Source organism: Suricata suricatta, chromosome 8, assembly GCF_006229205.1.
Source record: "Suricata suricatta isolate VVHF042 chromosome 8, meerkat_22Aug2017_6uvM2_HiC, whole genome shotgun sequence".
NCBI lineage: Eukaryota > Metazoa > Chordata > Mammalia > Carnivora > Herpestidae > Suricata > Suricata suricatta.
In genome coordinates this window covers 33,733,038-33,751,979 of record NC_043707.1, presented here as the reverse complement: position 1 = coordinate 33,751,979, position 18,942 = coordinate 33,733,038, and the positions used below count along the sequence as shown (strand labels likewise).

Below are 18,942 nucleotides of genomic sequence, written 5' to 3'. Positions count from 1 at the left end.
GGCGGCGGGCGCCGGTCTATATGGCGGCGGCTCTGTCGGGCCTGGCTGTCCGCCTCTCGCGCTCGGCCGCCGCCCGCTCCTATGGGGTCTTCTGCAAGGGGCTGACCCGCACGCTGCTCATCTTCTTCGACCTGGCCTGGCGGCTGCGCATCAACTTCCCCTACCTCTACATCGTGGCTTCCATGATGCTCAACGTCCGCCTGCAGGTGAGTGAGCCGCGCCGGCCAGGCCCCTCTCCCCGACCCGAGCGCGCGTCCGCCCAGGACGGCGAGGATGCCCAGCTGGTTGTTGAGTGTACGCCGGCCCCCGTGCATTTCTCCCGCAACCCCACGGGAGAAAACTCCTCTGAGTTTATTATTCCCTTTCTGCAAAGGAGGGTGGGGGCGGGGTGGAGCGGCTTACCCTGGCCGTGGGCCTGCAGCTGGGGCGCGGGGCGGCGGGGAGGGTGGATGCTGGTAGCGGTGGGAAGGCCCTGCAGAGGAAATTGTGCCCAGAAGGTTCCAGAGGGTTAGGTTTGCGAGATGGGGTTGTGGTTGAGATTGCTAGTTCCCAAACTTGACAAAGCTTTTCAAAAAATGATCTGTGAAACTTCAGTGGATTAGTTAACGTTTTGCTAGCTGTATCTGAGCTGTCCTGGTCCGAGTGGAGGTGGGTGAGGGTGAAGGTGAGGGAACGTTCAGTGGAACAGGTAGAGACGCAAAACGTTTCAGAGTCCCGAAACTATTCAGATGTGAAATGGTAGACACGTACACACTCAGAACCCTGGAGATCACCTTTGCTTTAAATGGTATTTTTACATCCCTTGAATTAGCGATGCCTTTTGCCAGTAGAACGGAAAGTCGCAGATTGAGAATTACTCCTGTTGGATTCTGTTTACACAGTTTGGGGTGCCTGGCAAAGGCTTTGGTGGAGGAGGGACAGGTTCCTGCCCTCCTGGAGCTTGCAGTCTGACAGTACTTGTGTTGCTTCCTGGTTTGCAAAATGAGGAAGCCTGAGCGGTAGGACCCAGCAGGTTGAGAGAACAACAACAGGGTGTTGTTCTTCGCCCTGCGTTGCTTGTATCAGAATGGAATTATCTCTGTGCCTGGGGCTCTTAGGTTCTGGGTGTCTCTAGCTGGTGATGGTAGGCCACTTAAAACCAATTCTTGGTCAAAATTGTGTTAAGGTGAGACTAGGTGAACCTGCCTCTCTACTTCAGGATCCAAGCCGGGATATTTTTATGTGAACAAAGGCTTTTGGCATCCCTAAATTAATGTACCAGACTGGAAGATCTTCCCAGCAGGTGGTATAAATGAATCAGGTGTGCTGGGATTGGGGTAAACCAGAAAGGCTGTGCTTTTGTGCTTTAGCCAGTTGCCACTAGCCAAGTGTTGTTTTCCGGATCTAGTGATTTCCAAGAAAGATTGGAAATACTGATTTTTTTTTTTTTTACCAAATTAGTTCAAGTTTTAAAAAGTAAACTTTGGCAAAAACAAAACAGGTCTTCAGGCTACATCTGACCCCCAAGTTCCTACTTTGGAACCTATAGTCTAGAACTGAATTAATTCTTTGCAGTCATATGTACAATTACAAGAACTTAAAAATAAATTAAAAAAAAATTTTTAAAGCGGCCCCTGAGTGGCTCAGTTGGTTGGGCATCTGACTCTTGATTTTGGCTCAGGTCATGATCCCAGGGTCGTGGGATTGAGCCCTGTGTCGGGCTCCATGCTGTGCATGGAGCCTGCTTGAGATTCTCTCTCCCTCTCTCCCCCTTCCTCCCTCCCTCTCCCCTCCTTCCCCCTCATACTCTCTCTCTAAAAAAAAATAAATAAATAAATCACCTTTGTCATATGTCCAATTACTTATTTATGACCACCCCCTAGTCCAAAGTACCATAGTCACTCATCTGGACCACGTATTTCTCATCAGGCAGTAGAGAAGCCTTTTTTTTTTTTTTTTTTAAACATAGGTACTGTTTTCCACAGAACAACAGAACAAAACTTCTCATGGTGCACAATGCAGTTCATGTATTTACCCTACAGATCTGGCTTTGGTTACCTCTCTAACTTCTCACTTGAGTTTCTCCTTATTAACTCTTCTCTCTCACAGTTTCCTGCCTCTTTACATGCACCAAGTCCCTTTCTGCTCCTGGCCATTTGCACAGGCGGTTCTTCCTTTCCCTCTTCGAATGCTGGCATATTTTTCACACTTCAACTCTGATTTCAGAGAGGACTTGTGTGATCCCCATCTCTATATGATTTTGCACTTGCTCTCTTCCTTGCAAGGGTATTGAAGGCTTGCCTGTTTAAGAAGTAAGGAATAAAGAATTCCATTTCTAAATAGTATTTTTTTTTAAGAATTCCATTTTTAATATGCTTAGGGTTTCCAAATCTCATTGTTTGTAGTTGTTCAAGTGCAAATTTCATAACAAGGAACCTACATTGTTAAGATTGAGGGTAGGTGCATTTAAGAGGAGGGAATGGAGCTTTATATGGAGTGGTTTGGGCAGAGGAGCTCAATGTGCACCAGTCCCAGAGCCCATAATGGGTAACTTGATGCCAATCAATAGTCCAGGTGCAGCACAGCGGTAGAGAATCCTGAGAGCTGCTGCGGCAGTAGAGTGTGGGCTTCTTCAGTTCAGGGGTGAGTGGGGGTGAGGGAGGCACAGAGTGGTCACCAGGTATGTTGGGACGGGCTAAGAACTGCGTGAGGATTTTATGTTTGCTCTAGGGCTTGATCAAGTGCAGCAGGGAGAGACCGTCGGGGTGGGGGATCTCTCTCCTTTACTGGGATAGTCACATCTGCTTTATTTATTTATTTATTTTAATGTTTATTTTTGATAGAGAGACAGAGACATAGCATGAATGGGGGAAGGACAGAGAGAGAGGGAGACACAGAATCCGAAGCAGGCTTCAGGCTCTGAGCTGTCAAAGCACACAGCCCAGTGGAGGGGTCGAACTCAGGAACCATGTGGCCATGACCTGAGCTGAAGTCGGGCCCCCAACTGACTGAGGCACACAGTTGCCCCACATTGGCTGCTTTAAATGCCCTTGTAGGTTTAGAGTTTCTGTTCATATGTGGAAAATTACTAACTTACCTGATTTAAGGGCTTAATGATTCTAGCCTCTTGTAAAGGGAAGTGCTGTGGGAAATAGAATCTGAGCAAGAGAACAGGCACAGGTCACCACTGCCTTTTTACTCAGAACACCCTGTACCCATCCTCTCCATTACAGGGGTGCTGGAGTAAAGGATGTTAATTCCCACTTGGTTACTTAGGACCCCCCCACGTCATTTGTTTGTGGGGCAACAAGACATTCTCAGGAGGTTGACATCTGTTTAACGTGAAAGATGATTAAATAGATGCAAAAGCGTTTTGTAAACAGAAGGGTTATGATTTTAAAATATTGTTTGCAAGAAAGATTTAATCTGCTAGTGTCCTTAGTATCCTCCTTATTTATACAGAATCTGAAATACAAGGCAGTGGGAAAATGAGAATCCGCCTGGAGCACTAAGTGAAAGCAAGATGATAGATTGTGCTGAGAACCTTCGTAACTTTCGCCTCCAGCTTTGCGGTTGGGCCAACCGTGGGAAGAATTGAGTTATCTTAGGCCCAGGCCATCCAGATTCTTAGAACCATTAAAAGAGAAGGCCTCCAAAAGGTGAGAGAAAAGACATGGTGAACGTGGATGACAGCTGTCACACTGAGCAGTGTCCTTGTCTTCCTTTGCGTTGGCCACGCTGCCCTGTGCTGAGCAAGCCCAGGGAACCTTCCTCTGGCTCCTTTCGTGCGGCCCCTCTCCTGGTCTGCTTCTAACTGCGCTGTCCTAGCCTCCCTTCTGTTGGACTCTCAATCCACAGCTCCTTGCGTTTTCCTGTTTGCCTATCACGTGAAAATCTGTACTTGTTCATTCCAATCAGGTAGAAGAGTTCGGGAGTGTCGGTGGGGTGCAGAGCTGGCTGCCGTTGCCAGAGCAGGTGGGTTTCATTGATTAGGTGGCATTTGAACAAAACCTTGAAGGCGGTGAGGGCTTGGAGACAGGTGATGTCTAGGTTAGAAGAGTGTCTTGTTATGTGCAGAGAAGGCCCCACAGCCGGTGCAAGCCCCGTGCGATCCAGAACCGCAGGAAGCTGGTCCGTGAAGCAGGTGCCAGGAGATCGGACCTCAAAGGTTTAGGGGCCCTGAAAGGACTTCAGCTTTGAGTCTGACTAAATGATCTTGTGTCTGAACAATTTAAAAAAGTAAAGATCCCACGATCCTCCTTGCAAGTGCAGCTTGAAATGAGTCTTAATCGGTTACTTGATTGGTAGGAAACGATAGAATATATTAAGAAAACGTTGTATAAGCTTATAAGCTTTGTGAAATCTTTTTTTTTTAATGTTTTATTTATTTTTGATACAAAGAGAGACAGAGCCTGAGAGGGGGAGGGGCAGAGAGAGAAGGAGACACAGAATCTGAAGCAGGCTCCAGGCCCTGAGCTAGCTGTCAGCACAGAGCCTGATGCAGGGCTCAAACCAACAAACGTGAGATCTGACCTGAGCCGAAGTTGGAGGCTTAACCGACTGAGCCACTCAGGCGTCCCAGCTTTGTGAAATCTTAAGAGGCCAAGTCAGAAGCCTCAGCTCAGTTAGGAATTTGTTCCAACTCCTGAAATAAGGAACAACTGTGTTCTTTGAGATGAGAAATACTGAACCTCGAACCTGCAGGAAACAAAAATACTGTGCAGTTCAAGCGAATGCTTGATTCATAGTTTGTTTTTTCATAAACTTGAAAAATTTGTAACCTTTTAAACCTACATAAAGTTTGAAGAAATAGTATAGTGAGCACCTGTATCCCTGAATCGAGTTTTTTTAAGTCTCACAAAAAGTCCTATAATGGTTTAAGCAGATATTAAAGTGTATATGTTAGATCTATATATGTACTAATGTTAAAAGATACCAATCATATGTAAAGTGAAGAAAAGTAAGGTTAATAACTATTTTGAGGGGATGCCTGGGTGGCTTGGTCAGTTGAACATCTGACTCTTGATTTCAGTTCAAGCCACCACGTCTTTAGTCTGTATATAAAAATTCACTGCAAATGGATCAAAGACCTAAACACACAAGCTAAAACTGAAGAGCTCTTAATATTTATTTTTGAGAGAGACCCACACAGAATCCGAAGCAGGCTCCAGGCTCTGCAATGTCAGTACAAACTTTGAGATAATGACTTGAGCCGAAATCAAACACTTAACTGGCTAAGCCACCCAGGCACCTGCAAAAGAGCTCTTAGAAGAAAACATAGGGCTGTCAATTGTTCAGATAAAAAATAACAAATAAACAATGTTTTAGAAATTTAAAAAAATAAAAAAATAAATAAAAATAAAGAAGAAAACATAGGGGAAAGTATTCCCCAAACCACAGACAACAAAAGAAAAAGTAGATAAATTGGATTCCATTAAGATTAAACAAAATTTTCTTTGTGAAAGGACACTATCGAGCGTGAAAAGGACAACTCAGAGAATGGGAGAAGGTGCGAATCATATCTGATAAGAAAAATGATGGCCCCAGTGGCCAGGTCCTTTTCCTTGCCCTGGCCATGGCCCAGAGGGTCAGCTCCTCTCTCTGAGACACTGGCAGCCCCTTTGAACCTTCTCTACCCCAGAGGCCGTCATATGCCTGATGGGTGAGGGACCACCCATTTCTCACTGGCAGAGTTTCCCAGCCCAGACTCAGGAGCCCCCGCGCCAAGCTCGGCTTCCAAGAGCCCCGCACTCACAGTCCAGCTCCACAGGGGAGTCACAGTCCACACAGACTGAGAAACACTCCCTGTCCTAGCCCCCGCCCAGGGTGCCTCCTCTCTGCCAGGGAGGCAGTGAGAGCCACTGTTAGGGGAAACATCAAAACCACAATGAGATGCCACGTCACCTCCATTAGGAGGCTATAATAAAATGTTAGTAAGGAACAAAACAAATACTAAATACTGGCTAAGATGTGGAGAAACTAGAACGCTAGTGCACTGTTGGTAGGAATGTAAAATGGTGTAGTTGCTGTGGAAAAGCTTGGTGGTTATTCAAAAAGTTTAACAGAATTACTATATGATGCAGCAATTCCACTTTTAGGTGTGTGCCCAGCAGACTTGAAGTAAGGGCCTACACACCCGTACTCTGTTGTTCACAGCAGCGCTACTCACAGGCACCGAAAGGTGGACGCAACCCAGGTGTCCAGATGAGTGGATAAACAGACTGTATCCATACAGTGGAACATTATTCAGCTTTAAAAAGGGATGAAGTTCTGATACTTGCTATAACTTGGATGAACCTCGAGGCCATTATGCTAAATGAAATGTCAGACACAAAAGGACGCTACATGAGGTCCCTAGCAAAGTCAAATTCATAGGGACAGAAAGGAGAATGGCATTTGCCAGGGGTTGGTGGAAGGGAGGAATGGGGAATTGTTTAATGGAGACAGATTTTCAATTTGGGAAGATGAAAAAGTTCTGGTTAAATTTTTCTTAATGTATGTTTATTTTTGAGAGAGAGACACACAGGCAGGGGCAGAGACAGGGGGAGACACAGCATCCAAAGCAGGCTCCAGGCTCTGAGCTGTCAGCACAGAACCCAACGCAGGGCTTGAAATCATGAACTGCGAGAAATCATGACCTGAGCCAAAGTCGGTGCTCAACCGACTGAGCCACCCAGGCGCCCCTATAGTGATAACTTTTATGTGTATTTTACAATTTTTAAAGTAATTGCTAGAAAAATGATTAATCTCTTGGATACTGACTGTGTCATTGTTAAGTTGCCATAAGAGTTTGTCTATTTTTTCCTTTTTTAAGTTTGTTACTTAAGTGATCTCTATGCCCAACATGGGGCTTTAACTCATGACCCAGAAATCAAAAGTAACGTGCTCTTCTGATTGACTCAGCCAGGCACCCCTCTGAGGGTCTATTCTTAAATCTGTTCTTCTAGGATCTCGGTAGCAAACTGGGGAGGGGGGAGTATAGGACAGTGGCTCCCACCCTTGTAAGAACTTTGGATTGTGAAAATTCGGAGTGAAATGGGAGATACTTCCCTGAGATGTGACTTAATGTGATTTACATTTTTGAAGGATCATTTTTTTAAAGTTTTATTGGATTATTCAAATATACACAAGAATAGAGTAGTTATATGTATATGTCTCCATCACCCCTTTTCAGTAAAGATCAGCTCTTTGCTAATCTTGTTTTATTTATTTCCTCAAGCCTACACCATCTTCATCTCTGCATTTTTTATTAAAAAAAAAAAATCCCAGTTAGAATGGATCACTATTTTGGTTTGCCTTTTTTTTTTTTAATGTTTTTTATTTTTGAGAGATGCACAGAGCGTGATCAGGGGAGGGTCAGAGAGAGAGGGAGACACAGAATCTGAAGCAGGCTTCAGGCTCTGAGCTAGCCATCAGCACAGAGCCTGACATGGGGCTCGAACTTACAAACTGTGACATCATGACCTGAGCCAAAGTTGGACGCTCAACCGACTGAGCCACCCAGCCCCCCCGCTGTTGTTTTTTTTTTAACTTTTACTTTCCAGTAATTTGACTTAGAGAAACGTTCTGTAAATCGTGGCAAGAGCTCCCATAGACCCTCTGCACACCTTCTAATGTTGAAGGCATAACTGTACCATAGCACCAGTTAGCAGAACTGAGAACTGGACCTCAGGCCCTTACTATTTGGATTTCACCAGTTTTTCCTACTATGTCCTTTTTCTGTTCACTGCATTTAGTTACTTTGTCTCCTCTAATCAGTGACTCTTCCTTAGCCTCGTCTGTTCTTTTCTATCCATCAGTTGAACATTCGGGCTGTTTTCACTTTGGGGCTCTTATGAGTAATGCTGTTTGGGGAACATTCATGACAGGGTCTGTGTGGACATGTTTTCATTCCTCTTGGACATTACCTAGGAGGGGAGTTGCTGGGTCATAATGATAATCCTGCTTTGAACCATTTCAAAGGGGTCACTCCTGCACATCACAGTTGAGGGCGGCAGCAAGGAAGCTTGGGAATCTGGTAGGGAAACCTCATCAGCAGGGGAGATATTGGGAGGCACTTGCCATGTGGGTGTATTTTGGTTTGAGCCAGTACGCCTTCCTTAAAGGACATGGTGTGTGTGACTCATTCACATTTCTTATGAATTATCCTTGTCCTTGGCTCATTTTTCTGTTGGGTTTTGGTGGTGGTCTCAATTTCTTAGAGCCTTGTTGAAAAGGTTTGTTTATTTTTATTTTAGTTATTATGTTTTGACTTTACTTAAGATGTATGTTTGACATACTGAGGTTTATTTTTTAAATCTTGTTCCTTTCTTCCTTCATATATCCACTGTGGGGCTTGAACTCATGACCCCGAGATCAAGAGTTGCATGTTCTTAACTGACTGAGTCAGCCATGCACCCTTGAAGGTTATTTTTATGTAGTTCAGTTTAATAATTATTTCTGACTTTTGGGTTTGTCCTAGTCAGAAGACCTTCCCGACTCTTAGGTAATGAGGAATTCTGCCCTATTTTGTTCTGGTAGGTATGTATGTATCCTGTGACATGGATCCAAACTGTGCTGCTATGAGAATTTTATGTGAATGAAATTTTTGTCCTCGTGTATATGTTAATTTGTAAGCTTTGAGAGGAAGAGCTGTGTTTGTCCTAACACCAGCGCCTAGAACAGTGCCTGGCTCAGGGATGGGGCTCAGTGAACACTTGCAGATTGAATCTGTAGCAGAAAATTGTAGCAGTAGAATCCTAGAGGAAAGGTTACATGCATTTGGAAATAATTTTTGAAGTTAAACACCCAGCTTGTCTTCCGCTGGGGTCCTTGTACTCTGTGCTTCCTCTGGCAATGCAGGGGGAACCTCTGCTGCTCCCCATTCAGTGGTCGGCCACTGCAGCCTGGGCTCCATGAAACGCACTGGTGTGTTGAGGCCACCTAACACGGTGCCACTCAGCGGTCAATGCAGTGTCTTGTGGTTTACAGAACCCCTCAGCCGCATTGTATTGTTCGTTCCCTAGAACACGTTGACGGTGTGAGAGCTGCCGTGTATGTGAGGCTGGTCAGAGAGGACGCTGGGTGCTTTTGCACACTGAGTCCTCAGCACCGTGAGCACAGGGCTGCCCGAGGCCTCCGAGCCAGGTCACAGCCTGGCCCCTCCCCGCCCCCGCCCCACGACGGGCGAGTGCGCCTGTGGTCGGGATGAGAGGAGGAGGAAACAGGGCGGTGGCTAGGGAGAGCTGCACAGAGACTTACGGGCAGGTATGATGTAGATGGCTGAGCGGTTAGTAACGGGAACTCCGCACTCTAGTGTTTCCTGCGGTTATGATTCAGCTCAATGTGGACATGACTGAGTTGTTCCTGTTTCTCATCCTCTAAGCTGGGTAGCAATTTTTAAGTTTTACTTAAAAAAAATTTTTTTTTTTAACATTTATTCAGTTTTGAGAGACAGAGGGCACGAACCAGGGAGGAACATAGAGAGAGGGAGACACAGAATCCGAAGCAGGTTCCAGGCTCTGAGCTGTCAGCACAGAGCCCAAGGCAGGGCTCAAACTCACTGACTGTGAGATCATGACCTGAGCCGAAGTCAGATGCTTAACCAACTAATCCACCCAAGCACCCCAAGTTTTACTTTTTTTAACTTTTATTATTTTTTTTAAGTTTATTTATCCTGTGTGAGAGAAAGTACGTGTGAGCAGGGGAGGGACAGAAAGAGAGGGAGGAAGAGAATCCCAAGCAGGATTTGTCTTGTCAGTGCAGACTCCATTGTGGGGCTTGAACTCATGAATCCTGAAATCATGACTTGAGCTGAAATCAAGAATCAAATGCTTAACCGACTGGGCCACCCAGGTGCCCCTAGATTTTATTTTTTATTTCCTTAAGATATCTCCACACCTAACATGGGGCTTGAAGTCACCACCCTGCTCGGGAGTTGCATGCTCTTCCTACTGGGCCACCCTGGTGCCTGTAAGCTGGGTCGCAATTTGAGGAATGTGTATTGGCCACCTCTTCAGTCTGATTGTTTGAGTCACAAGCACAGAGATGTTAAGGTCTATGAATGTTCAGGTCTGGAAGCCAGGCGAGGCCAGGATGGGCCTGGAGCCTGTTCCTGTTCGTTAGCCTTTGTAAGGCAGGACGCCCTTCCAAGCCCATTGTCCCAACCCTGCTGTTGAGCTGTGTTTTCTCGCCAGCCGCCTTTGGGAATCATCTTGCCAGCTGGCTCTCAGAACCATCGAGGCCAGGATATTTTTAGTTTACAGAGCAGTGTATCCAGACTGTCAGGTCCCTGAGGCCATTAATAGCTCAGGTTAGAGAAGGTAAGGTGACAGCAGTCCAAGAGAGCAGCAGCTACCTAATTGGGTCAGTCCTATTGTCATGCAGCGGGTCAGCTGCCGCCAGCAGGCAAGGATTTTGGTGGAAGATTTCTCGTGTCCAGACTGGGGATCATGGACATACCCAGATAATCTTGTAGCCCTGTGCACATCACCCCTCTGGTCTTGTGTTTCCATTTTCAACCTTTGTTATCTTTTGGGGGGGGGAATGTGGGGTGGAGGAGTACATTCAGGATTTTACTTCCAGTACTGCACTTTATTTTTCCTGAATCATACTGTCTTGAACTTCAAAATAGACTCCTCCCTTCCTTCTGATCGTCTCCATTTTGATGGATAAGTTTTGTTTGCCATAGTTTATATTGTTTATTATTTTGTAGACTTAACATTGGGAGGTTGAAATGAGATTTCTAGAGACAAGGACAGTTAACTATATAGTTATGTGTACTTTATTGGGTACAACATAATGTGCTTATATATATGTAACAGAATAAGTTATAAAAAATATTTCACAAAGGCAAATACCATGTGATTTCACTTATATGTGGAATCCAAAAAAACAAAACAAATGAATAGATAAAAGCTGAAACAGATCCATAAATATAGAGAAGGGACTGACGGTTGCCAGAGGGGAGGGGGTCGGAGAGATGAGGAAAATGGGTGAAGGGGGTGGAAAGTACAGGCCTCCAGCTGTGGAGTGATTAAGTCACGGGCATGGAAGGTACAGCATAGAGAACACAAGTCACTGGTGCTGTGGAGTGTTGTGTGGTGACAGATGGTAGCCATGCTTGTGGGGCCGAGCGTGACGCACAGAATCGTCAGATCACTTTATTGGACACTTGAGACATCTAATGTTGTATGTCAAATATACTTCAAGAAAACGATTTCATAAATGTCTACATGTTTAAAAATTACTTGAATGTTATCTCTGGATCTCAAAATGCAAGTAATGTGTGTGTCTAATATCAGAAGAGTTAGCTAGTTGAGGAATCAGAGCCAAAATGTTTTCATGAACCTGAAGTATTTTTGTCAAGAGACGAAATATGTAATTACTGAATTTACTAAAGAACTAGATCTTTAGTAAACAGTTTATTCTATCGGGCCGTCTGGCTGGCTCAGAAGAGCATGTGACTCTTGATCCTTGGGGTTGTGAGTTCGAGTCACATGCTGGTGTAGAGATTACTAAAAAAAAATAACTAAACTTAAAAACAACAATAACAATTCTAGGGGTGCCTGAGTCTGTTGAGTGTCTGACTCTTGATTTTGGCTCAGGTCATGATCTCCTGGTTCATGGGATCAGGCTCTGTGCTGACAGTACAGATCCTGCTTGGGATTCTGTATCCCTTGCTCTCTGCCCTGGGCCCCACCTCTCACGAGCATGCTCTCTCAAATAAATGAATAAACTAACAAAACCTATTCTAGCATTAATAAATATGTGATTATCTTAGTGGTACCTCAGTGAAGTACTTTAGCACAATTCTGGAAATCCTTCATCTTTCTGAACAGCACTAAATTCTAGTACAAGGACATACTAAAGTGGTTAGAACTAATTTTTAGAGAGTTGGCCCCTATTAAGTGACCTGTTTCTTTTCTTAAGAATTTTTTAGGGGGCACATGGGTGGCTCAGTTGGTTGAGCATCCGACTTCAGCTCAGGTCATGATCTCACAGTTTGTGGGTTCAAGCCCCATGTTGGGCTCAGTGCGGACAGCTCAAAGCCTGGAGACTACTTCTGATTCTGTGTCTCCTTCTCTCTCTCTTCCCCTCCCCTGCTCACACTCTGACTCTGTCTCTCTCTCTCTCAAAAATAAACATTTAAAAAATTTTTTTTAATTTTAAAAAACCTATTTCAAGACGTATTAAAATGTATTTGAGAATGCTTTCATTTCAGGAAAATGTTCGTTCTTAGTACGTTTCGAATCAGTAAAATAAATGGAGGTTTGAAAGAATGTGCTTTGCAAAGTTAATTTGAAAGAACTGGCCAGGGAAGTTGATGAAATTTTGAATTGGTAAACTTTGAAATTACATTTCACCCTTGAACAGTGTGGGGGTTAGGAGTGCCGACCCCTATGCAGGTGAAGATCCACATATACATATGACTCCTCCCAAACCTAACCTCCCAATAACATAGTTGATTGACATATGTTTTGTATCATATACTGTATTCTTACAAAAGCTTGAGGAAAGAAAATGTTATCAGGAAGAGAAAATATGTTTTATAGAGCAGCACTGTATTTATTGAAAAAGACCTGCATATACATGGACCTGTGCATTTCAAACTGGAGTTATTCACTGGTCAGCTGTATTGGTTTTGAATTATCACCAGAATCCACACTTAAAAGATTGCACCTCCTAAAAGTTCTCATCACAAGAAAAAAATAGTGATTGTGTGTGGTGATAGATATTGACTCATGGTGATCATTTTGTAATATATGCAAATATTGAATCATCATGTTGTACACCTGAAACTAATATAATGGTAGGTCAGTTTTATTCCAGTTAAAAAAAAAAGTGCATCTTATATTTGTCTATTACTATATATTGTTCAAGTACATTTTTTATCAGTTCTGTACAGAAATGTTCACATTTCTATTGGTAACAAGTTTTGAGCATGCCCTACAGATAGAGATGTATGTATTTATGAACTATACATTTTGCTCTACCAAAATATGGTATATATTGTAAAGCATGGAAAAAGTTAAAAGGGCAGTGAGATAAAGTGAACTGGGCACAGATCAACTGGTATTTTCTCCTCTGTTAGTTGAGGTGAGATCACTCCATTTAGCGACTACATGAAATTTAGCGTTTACTTGGAGCTAAGTTTTTTGTGCAAGAAACACATCGAACCGCCCTCTTTTTGAAGCGCTCAGTGCTGTTAGTGTCTGTGACCCTGAGTCTCTCAAGGGGCTTTGAGTCTTTTTCCTTGGTGGCTCTGGTGGGCCTCTCGCTAGATCTAGGACCTGGCCTTCTGTATCTTACCATCTTTTCTGTCTTCTCTCTGGCCATGTTATAGCAGGGCTGTTGTTTTATCTACCTCCCCAGAGCTGGTGACTTCAGAATTAGTTCCCTGGTTCTGACATGACTCTTGAGCTCATGACTTTATTAATAAACCAGTTGCTTGCCCAGTTCCTGTAGTCAAACTCTGTATGTCCCCATCTGAGCTGTTTGACGCCCTTCCAGACCAGCTGCTCCTTTCCATTCTGTTAATGACACTTTCATTACCCAGAATTTGAAGTCAGAGATCCCTGTGGTCTTCTCCCTTTCTACATCTGTCAGCCACCAACTGGGAAAACACACCATCTCTCTTCACTCACAGCTTCACTTCTTTCCCTGCTCTATTGTAATAACTCCTAAGAGGTCTGACATGGTCTATCATGATTCCTGTCCAGTCTAGCCACCACACCAAAGCCAAGTAATTAATCTGAAATGTACATCCAGCCCACGAAGATCCCTCAGTGGCTCTCTGTCACCTGCTAATGGAGGCCACACTCCCTGAACTTGCCTCTTGGTAGCCCTGGTTGGCTCCACAGCCATGTGCCTTAGCTCTCTGCTGCTTTTTCAGCCTCCAGTAATACTTGTTTATTTCCTTCCCAGTGTACCCTCTAGAAATTTTTTAAAAATGTAACACACATATACATCCCTAGCTTAGAGTCTTCTAGTTCCCCTAGTTCAAGAATCTGCAGCTTCCTACTGCCCATTTCTCAGTCTCTGAATTACATTGTTGTTGCTTCTTGACTCTTCCCTCTTAGGCTTTGTCTTTGTTTTATTGTGGGAGATGAGCTGGCAGCTATCTTTCGCCGGCTTCTACCTCACACCCCACTTTTCCATCCCTCCTTTTCCCCAAGAGTTGTGCGTTTTTGTTAGATTGATGTTCCTTAGGCTAGTGTCTTGGAAAAATTACTAAATGCAATTTATGTATTTCTTTACATGTATTAATGCTCTGGGGTTATGGGTTTTTTTAAATTTTTTTAATGTTTTATTTCATTTCTAAGAGAGAGAGACAGACAGCATGAGCAGGGGAGGGTCAGAGAGAGGGAGACAGAGAGAGGGAGACAGAGAGAGAGAGAGAGAGAGGGAAACACATAATCTGAAGGCAGGCTTCAGGCTCTGAGCTGTCAGCACAGAGCCTGACATGGGGCTCAAACCCACAAACCGTGAGATCATGACCTGAACTGATCATATCTCAATAGTTCTTTCATTAATTAACAAGTTAAAAAAAATGTTGACCTGGTTTCCTTTAAAAAATAACCATGGGGGGGCGCCTGGGTGGCTCAGTTGGTTGAGCATCGGATTCTTAACTTCGGCTTGTGTCATGATTTCATGGTTTGTGGGTTTGAGCCCCGCATTGGGCCCTCAGCTGTCAGCACAGGATCCACTTCAGATCCCCTGTCACCCTTCCCTGACTCATGTGCACACTCTTCCCCCCAAAAATAGGTAAACATTAAAAAAAATTTTTAAGAGAATTTAGATAAAACATGTAATCAAGAATGCCAAAGTGAAGTTACAAATGGATGTAAAACTGGTTTGTATCCGTAGGGCAATAATCATTTGCATTCCTCTGGACAAAATGTTTATTTCTTTGGATAAGAAATAATTTGCCAGGGTGCCTGGGTGGCTCGGTTCATTGAGCGTCCCAATTCTTGGTTTCAGTTCAGGTCATGATCCCAGGGTTGTGGGATCGAGCCCCATGTCAGGCTCTTCACTGAGCATGGAGCCTGCATAGGATTCTCTCTCTCTCCCTCTGCTCCTCTCTGCTGCTTGCACTCTGTCTCTATGTCTCTCTCTCTCTCAAATTAAAAATAAATTTGCCTTCTTCTCATGTTTTCTAGAACTTAAAGAGTTGTAAAGCAGCTCAGAGACCGGAGTAGGGCCCTATAAACTTAGATAACCTTAAGGATGCACCTATTTCATGTCCCTTCGCAGTCTTTCCTGACCTGTTCCTCATTTGGAGCATAATGATGTCAAAGAAATATTGCTCTTGGAAACAGAAAAAGGCCAGTCCCATTAGGGTTGCAGGTGCAGCAAGAGTGTTCACCATATGGGCCACCTTGAGTTTGCTCTTGAATAACAACTGAGGTCACAAATCAACTCCTGTCCCTAAGTTTTCATGCAGAATCTAAGATTGGGTGTTTGTTTGAGAGTGCTCGAGTGAGGGAGGGGGCAGAGAGTGAGAATCCCACAAGGGGCATAGAGAGAGAGAGAGAAAGAGGAAGGAAGGAAGGAAGGAAGGAAGGGAGGGAGAAAGGGAGGGAAGAAGGGGAGAAGGAAAAGGAAAGCAGGGTAAACTCAGGTAAATTCCAAGCTGAGGTTCCTGACCGGCTGGCCAGTGATCTTCCTTACCACCTTGAGGCTGTGCCGTATGCCAGGAACCCTCCATGCTGGCTTTTCCTGGGAGAGAGGGGGGCTTTGTACATATTAGCTCCATAAATAAAGTTGACCTTGATTCCTTAAAAGTGACTTGTCACACCCGACTCACTGAGAATCATTCTCAAATAGGACACATCAGGTAAGGCCTTGGTCTGCATGATTGAATCACCCAGTTACATCCTGATTAAAGAGAGGATAGATTTTTATTGGACCTACAGAGATAACTAAATAGCTGTGTAAAGTGCAATGTCCAAGACTGTATCTTTTTCTTATTTTTAAGTAAATATTTTTAGGAAACACTGCATTAATAAAGTTCTATTCCTTTTTTTTTTTAAGTACTGTTCTTTTTGTTGTGATCTGTAATTGGTAGGTTGTCATCCTGTTTTTTTTTCTTTTAAATGTTTTACTTATTTTTGAGAGAGAGACAGAGTGTGAGCAGGGGAAGGGGCAGAGAGAGAGAGAGGGAGGGAGGGAGACACAGAATCGGAAGCAGGCTCCAGGCTATGAGCTGTTAGCAAAGAGCCCTATGTGGGGCTTGAACCCACCAACCATGGGATCATGACCTGAGCCGAAGTCAGAGGATCAACCGACTGATCCACCCAGGCACCCCCTCTTGTTTTCTATGAGAACGTAGGAGTCCTCAGTACCAGAGACAGCTGAAGAGATCTTCGTGTTTGTCAGGAAACCTGATGTGTGCAGGCTCTTTTAAGACTCTGTCTTCATAATAAGACTTTAATTTGATTATCTTTTCCAGGTTCATATTGAGATCCATTGAAGGCCTTCTGCTGACGGGCAAAGTCAGGCTCACCACACCAGGGAACACGAAGCATGAGGGACAGAGTGGGGGCTCTGGGCACCTGCCTCGGGAACGTGCAGGGGGCAGGAGAGGACTCGGACAAGCTGCTGTGTGGACCTGAAGGAGCACAGCGGGGGAGCCCTTGCCCTTCCCCCTGGATGCGGGCGCCTGTGGTTCATATAGATGGAAATTCACGAAGTGAGGCGTCCCCAGCGGAAGTGAAAAATGCTCAGAGTGATGTCAGCCTCTCACTTCACGACGACAACAAAGCACTTCCGTGTTGGAAGGAGTCATTAAGAAGCAGCTCAGCTTGCGCAGCGGCCCGGAGCCAGACTGCGTATCCGTCCTGCGCCCCTGCAGGAGCGCGGTGTGCTGGGGTGGCCTGCAGTGCGGGGAGAGGCTGGCCGGAAGGAGGGCCCGGGGCCAGCGACAGCCACCGAGGATGGCTCCGCACGAGAGAGCTGTGGGGGTCAGGACTACCATGCCTTCAGAAACGATCAGAGGTGGGGGTTTCTGAGGAGGAACCGCCAAGTGCTCTTCTAGAGGGGCGAGGCTCTGAGTCGGAACTATCTTGCCTGCGTTTCATCCTGTCTCCGCTGCTGTGCGCACGCCCTGAAGTTTTCCTGAACGATGAGACACAATGGGTTTTCTTTGGCCGTTCAGAGCCCGCTTTTCCCGAGCAAACAGAATACAAGAAAAGGCTTTTACGTGTCCAGAGTACCTCAGCTGGTCTGCAGATACCGCTGCGGTTACCAGCTCCGTCAGCTTTGCGAGTAGCAAGTCGGTTATGTCATCGTTAAGGTACAAGCAGAACAATAAAAATAGTGAGATTGATTTTAAAAGCGGTCTTAGAACGATTTCTTTCACATGGAGTCTGGAGACCTGTTACCAGGGCAGCCGCGACGTTCCTGCCTCCATGGTGTGATCAGACAGACTTCCAGGAGGTGGGATTGAAACTCCTAGGAAGCTGGTTGATGCTTTTTGAGCTTTAAATGTGCTTGAGAGACATTCAGTATTGGGCCACCGCTGCAGGAGGACATTCGTGTGCCCTGTGTCCTGTCAGGTTAGAGCGTGACGATTTAACGGACTTCTCTGTGGGTCTTCAGCTCTCATTGCCAAGGGCTCCTGTCCCAGATACCATCTCATCAGACCGTCTGCTCATCTGCTGGAAGTGGCCGTTGGTATAAGTCAGCCCCTCTGTAGTTGATGGTTAGCTGTCCCCATTTCCATGTTCTGTAGCATAATTCTGATCTGCAGCACAATTTGGTTTCTCTCCTCATGTCCCCTCTCCATCCATTTGAAACACACTGTAAATGGGGGCCCTACAGTGAATGTTGCAATATTATTAAATGTGCTTTTAGCATAATCCTTTCTCAAACTGGGAACCCTGCCAGTGCCGCCTGAAATAAAAGCAAGCTTGGGACTTCGCTGCAGCTCAGCCAGGGAGAGACGGACCTAGCGTTTCCCTTACATGAAGGTTCCAGTTTGGGGGAGTGGAGAGATCTCTTATACTAATGTTTTTTTCTGAGGTAACTCCTCGGGTTGTTGATAACTCTGATAAAGGTCACTTGAGAGAGCGTGGAGTTTTTAAGGAGTCCCCGGTTTCGGTCTCCTGATCGCCCATATCCGTCTGTGTGCTAAATTACCCTGCCGTGTGCAGTTTCAGTGTTTTGGGAAAGTGAAAACTTAAAACTTGTTACTTAGCATAATAAACGTCTTATTTTAAGTGGGTAGCCTTGGCTCTCCTTGTCTTTTATTACTGCTGCCTCCCTCGTCCTGAAGAGGGCCAGTCCGGGCACGTCGCTGGCTTCGGACCCTGGAAGCAGAGTGTGAAAAACCGAGGAGCCGGCTCGGAGCTCAGCTCTCACTGTCCTTGCAGGATGTAGTGAGCAGTGCTGTGGCGCCGGGCGGCACTCACGGCCGGGGTGAAGGACGCTCTGGGCACTGGAAACCCTGCTTACTGGACCCTCCGTGTGGGGCCACAGGTGGACGGTGACGTGAAGACGCAGGGAACTGTTTTCTTGTCAGGTCCTCCCCCCACTCCCTACCTTTTTTCATTTTAAGGTAAGTCTACTCCTTTGGGATAGAACTTTCCATGACCCATCAACTGTTTTGTTTCCTTTGTTTTGCAAATTACAAATATGCACATTTTCAGCCAACTGCCAAAGACAAATCTGGAATTCTCTATTTAGTGCCAGATGCTAAATTAATAAATTTGGAATATCTGGGGGACCTGGGTGGTTCAGTCAGTTGATCATCTGCCTGGCTCAGGTTATGATCTTGTGGTTAGTGAGTTCGAGCCCTATGTCCAGTTCATTGCAATCATTGCAGAGCCTTCTTCAGATCCTCTGTCCCCTCTTTCTTTGCCTCCCACCTCCCGCTTGTATGCTCACATGCTCTCACAAAAATAAACATTAAAAAAAGCCTGGTGGCTCAATCAGTTGAGCCTCCGACTCTGGGTCAGGTCATGACCTGGAGGTCCAGTCTGT

At 45.2% G+C, this 18,942-nt stretch overlaps 1 protein-coding gene across 5 annotated transcripts; it reads left to right on the top strand.

Annotated features, from left to right (window-relative positions):
* Positions 1-6: 6 nt before the first annotated feature.
* FAM220A (family with sequence similarity 220 member A) lies at positions 7-18,186 on the top strand. 5 transcript variants are annotated; one of them, XR_003912279.1, is made up of 4 exons: positions 7-206; positions 3,442-3,638; positions 3,898-3,954; positions 16,412-16,446. XR_003912279.1 is itself a non-coding variant. In XM_029949110.1 (3 exons), the coding sequence occupies exons 1-3, from the start codon at positions 21-23 to the stop codon at positions 16,430-16,432; spliced, it is 264 nt and encodes an 87-aa protein (XP_029804970.1). In that variant the 5' UTR covers positions 7-20; the 3' UTR covers positions 16,433-16,523. The 5 variants fall into 5 exon arrangements, 4 of the variants coding, with proteins under 4 accessions (XP_029804970.1, XP_029804966.1, XP_029804968.1 ...); XM_029949110.1 differs by lacking the exon at positions 3,442-3,638 and having other exon boundaries at positions 16,412-16,523; XM_029949108.1 differs by lacking the exon at positions 7-206 and having other exon boundaries at positions 3,482-3,638; positions 16,412-18,186.
* Positions 18,187-18,942: the final 756 nt, after the last annotated feature.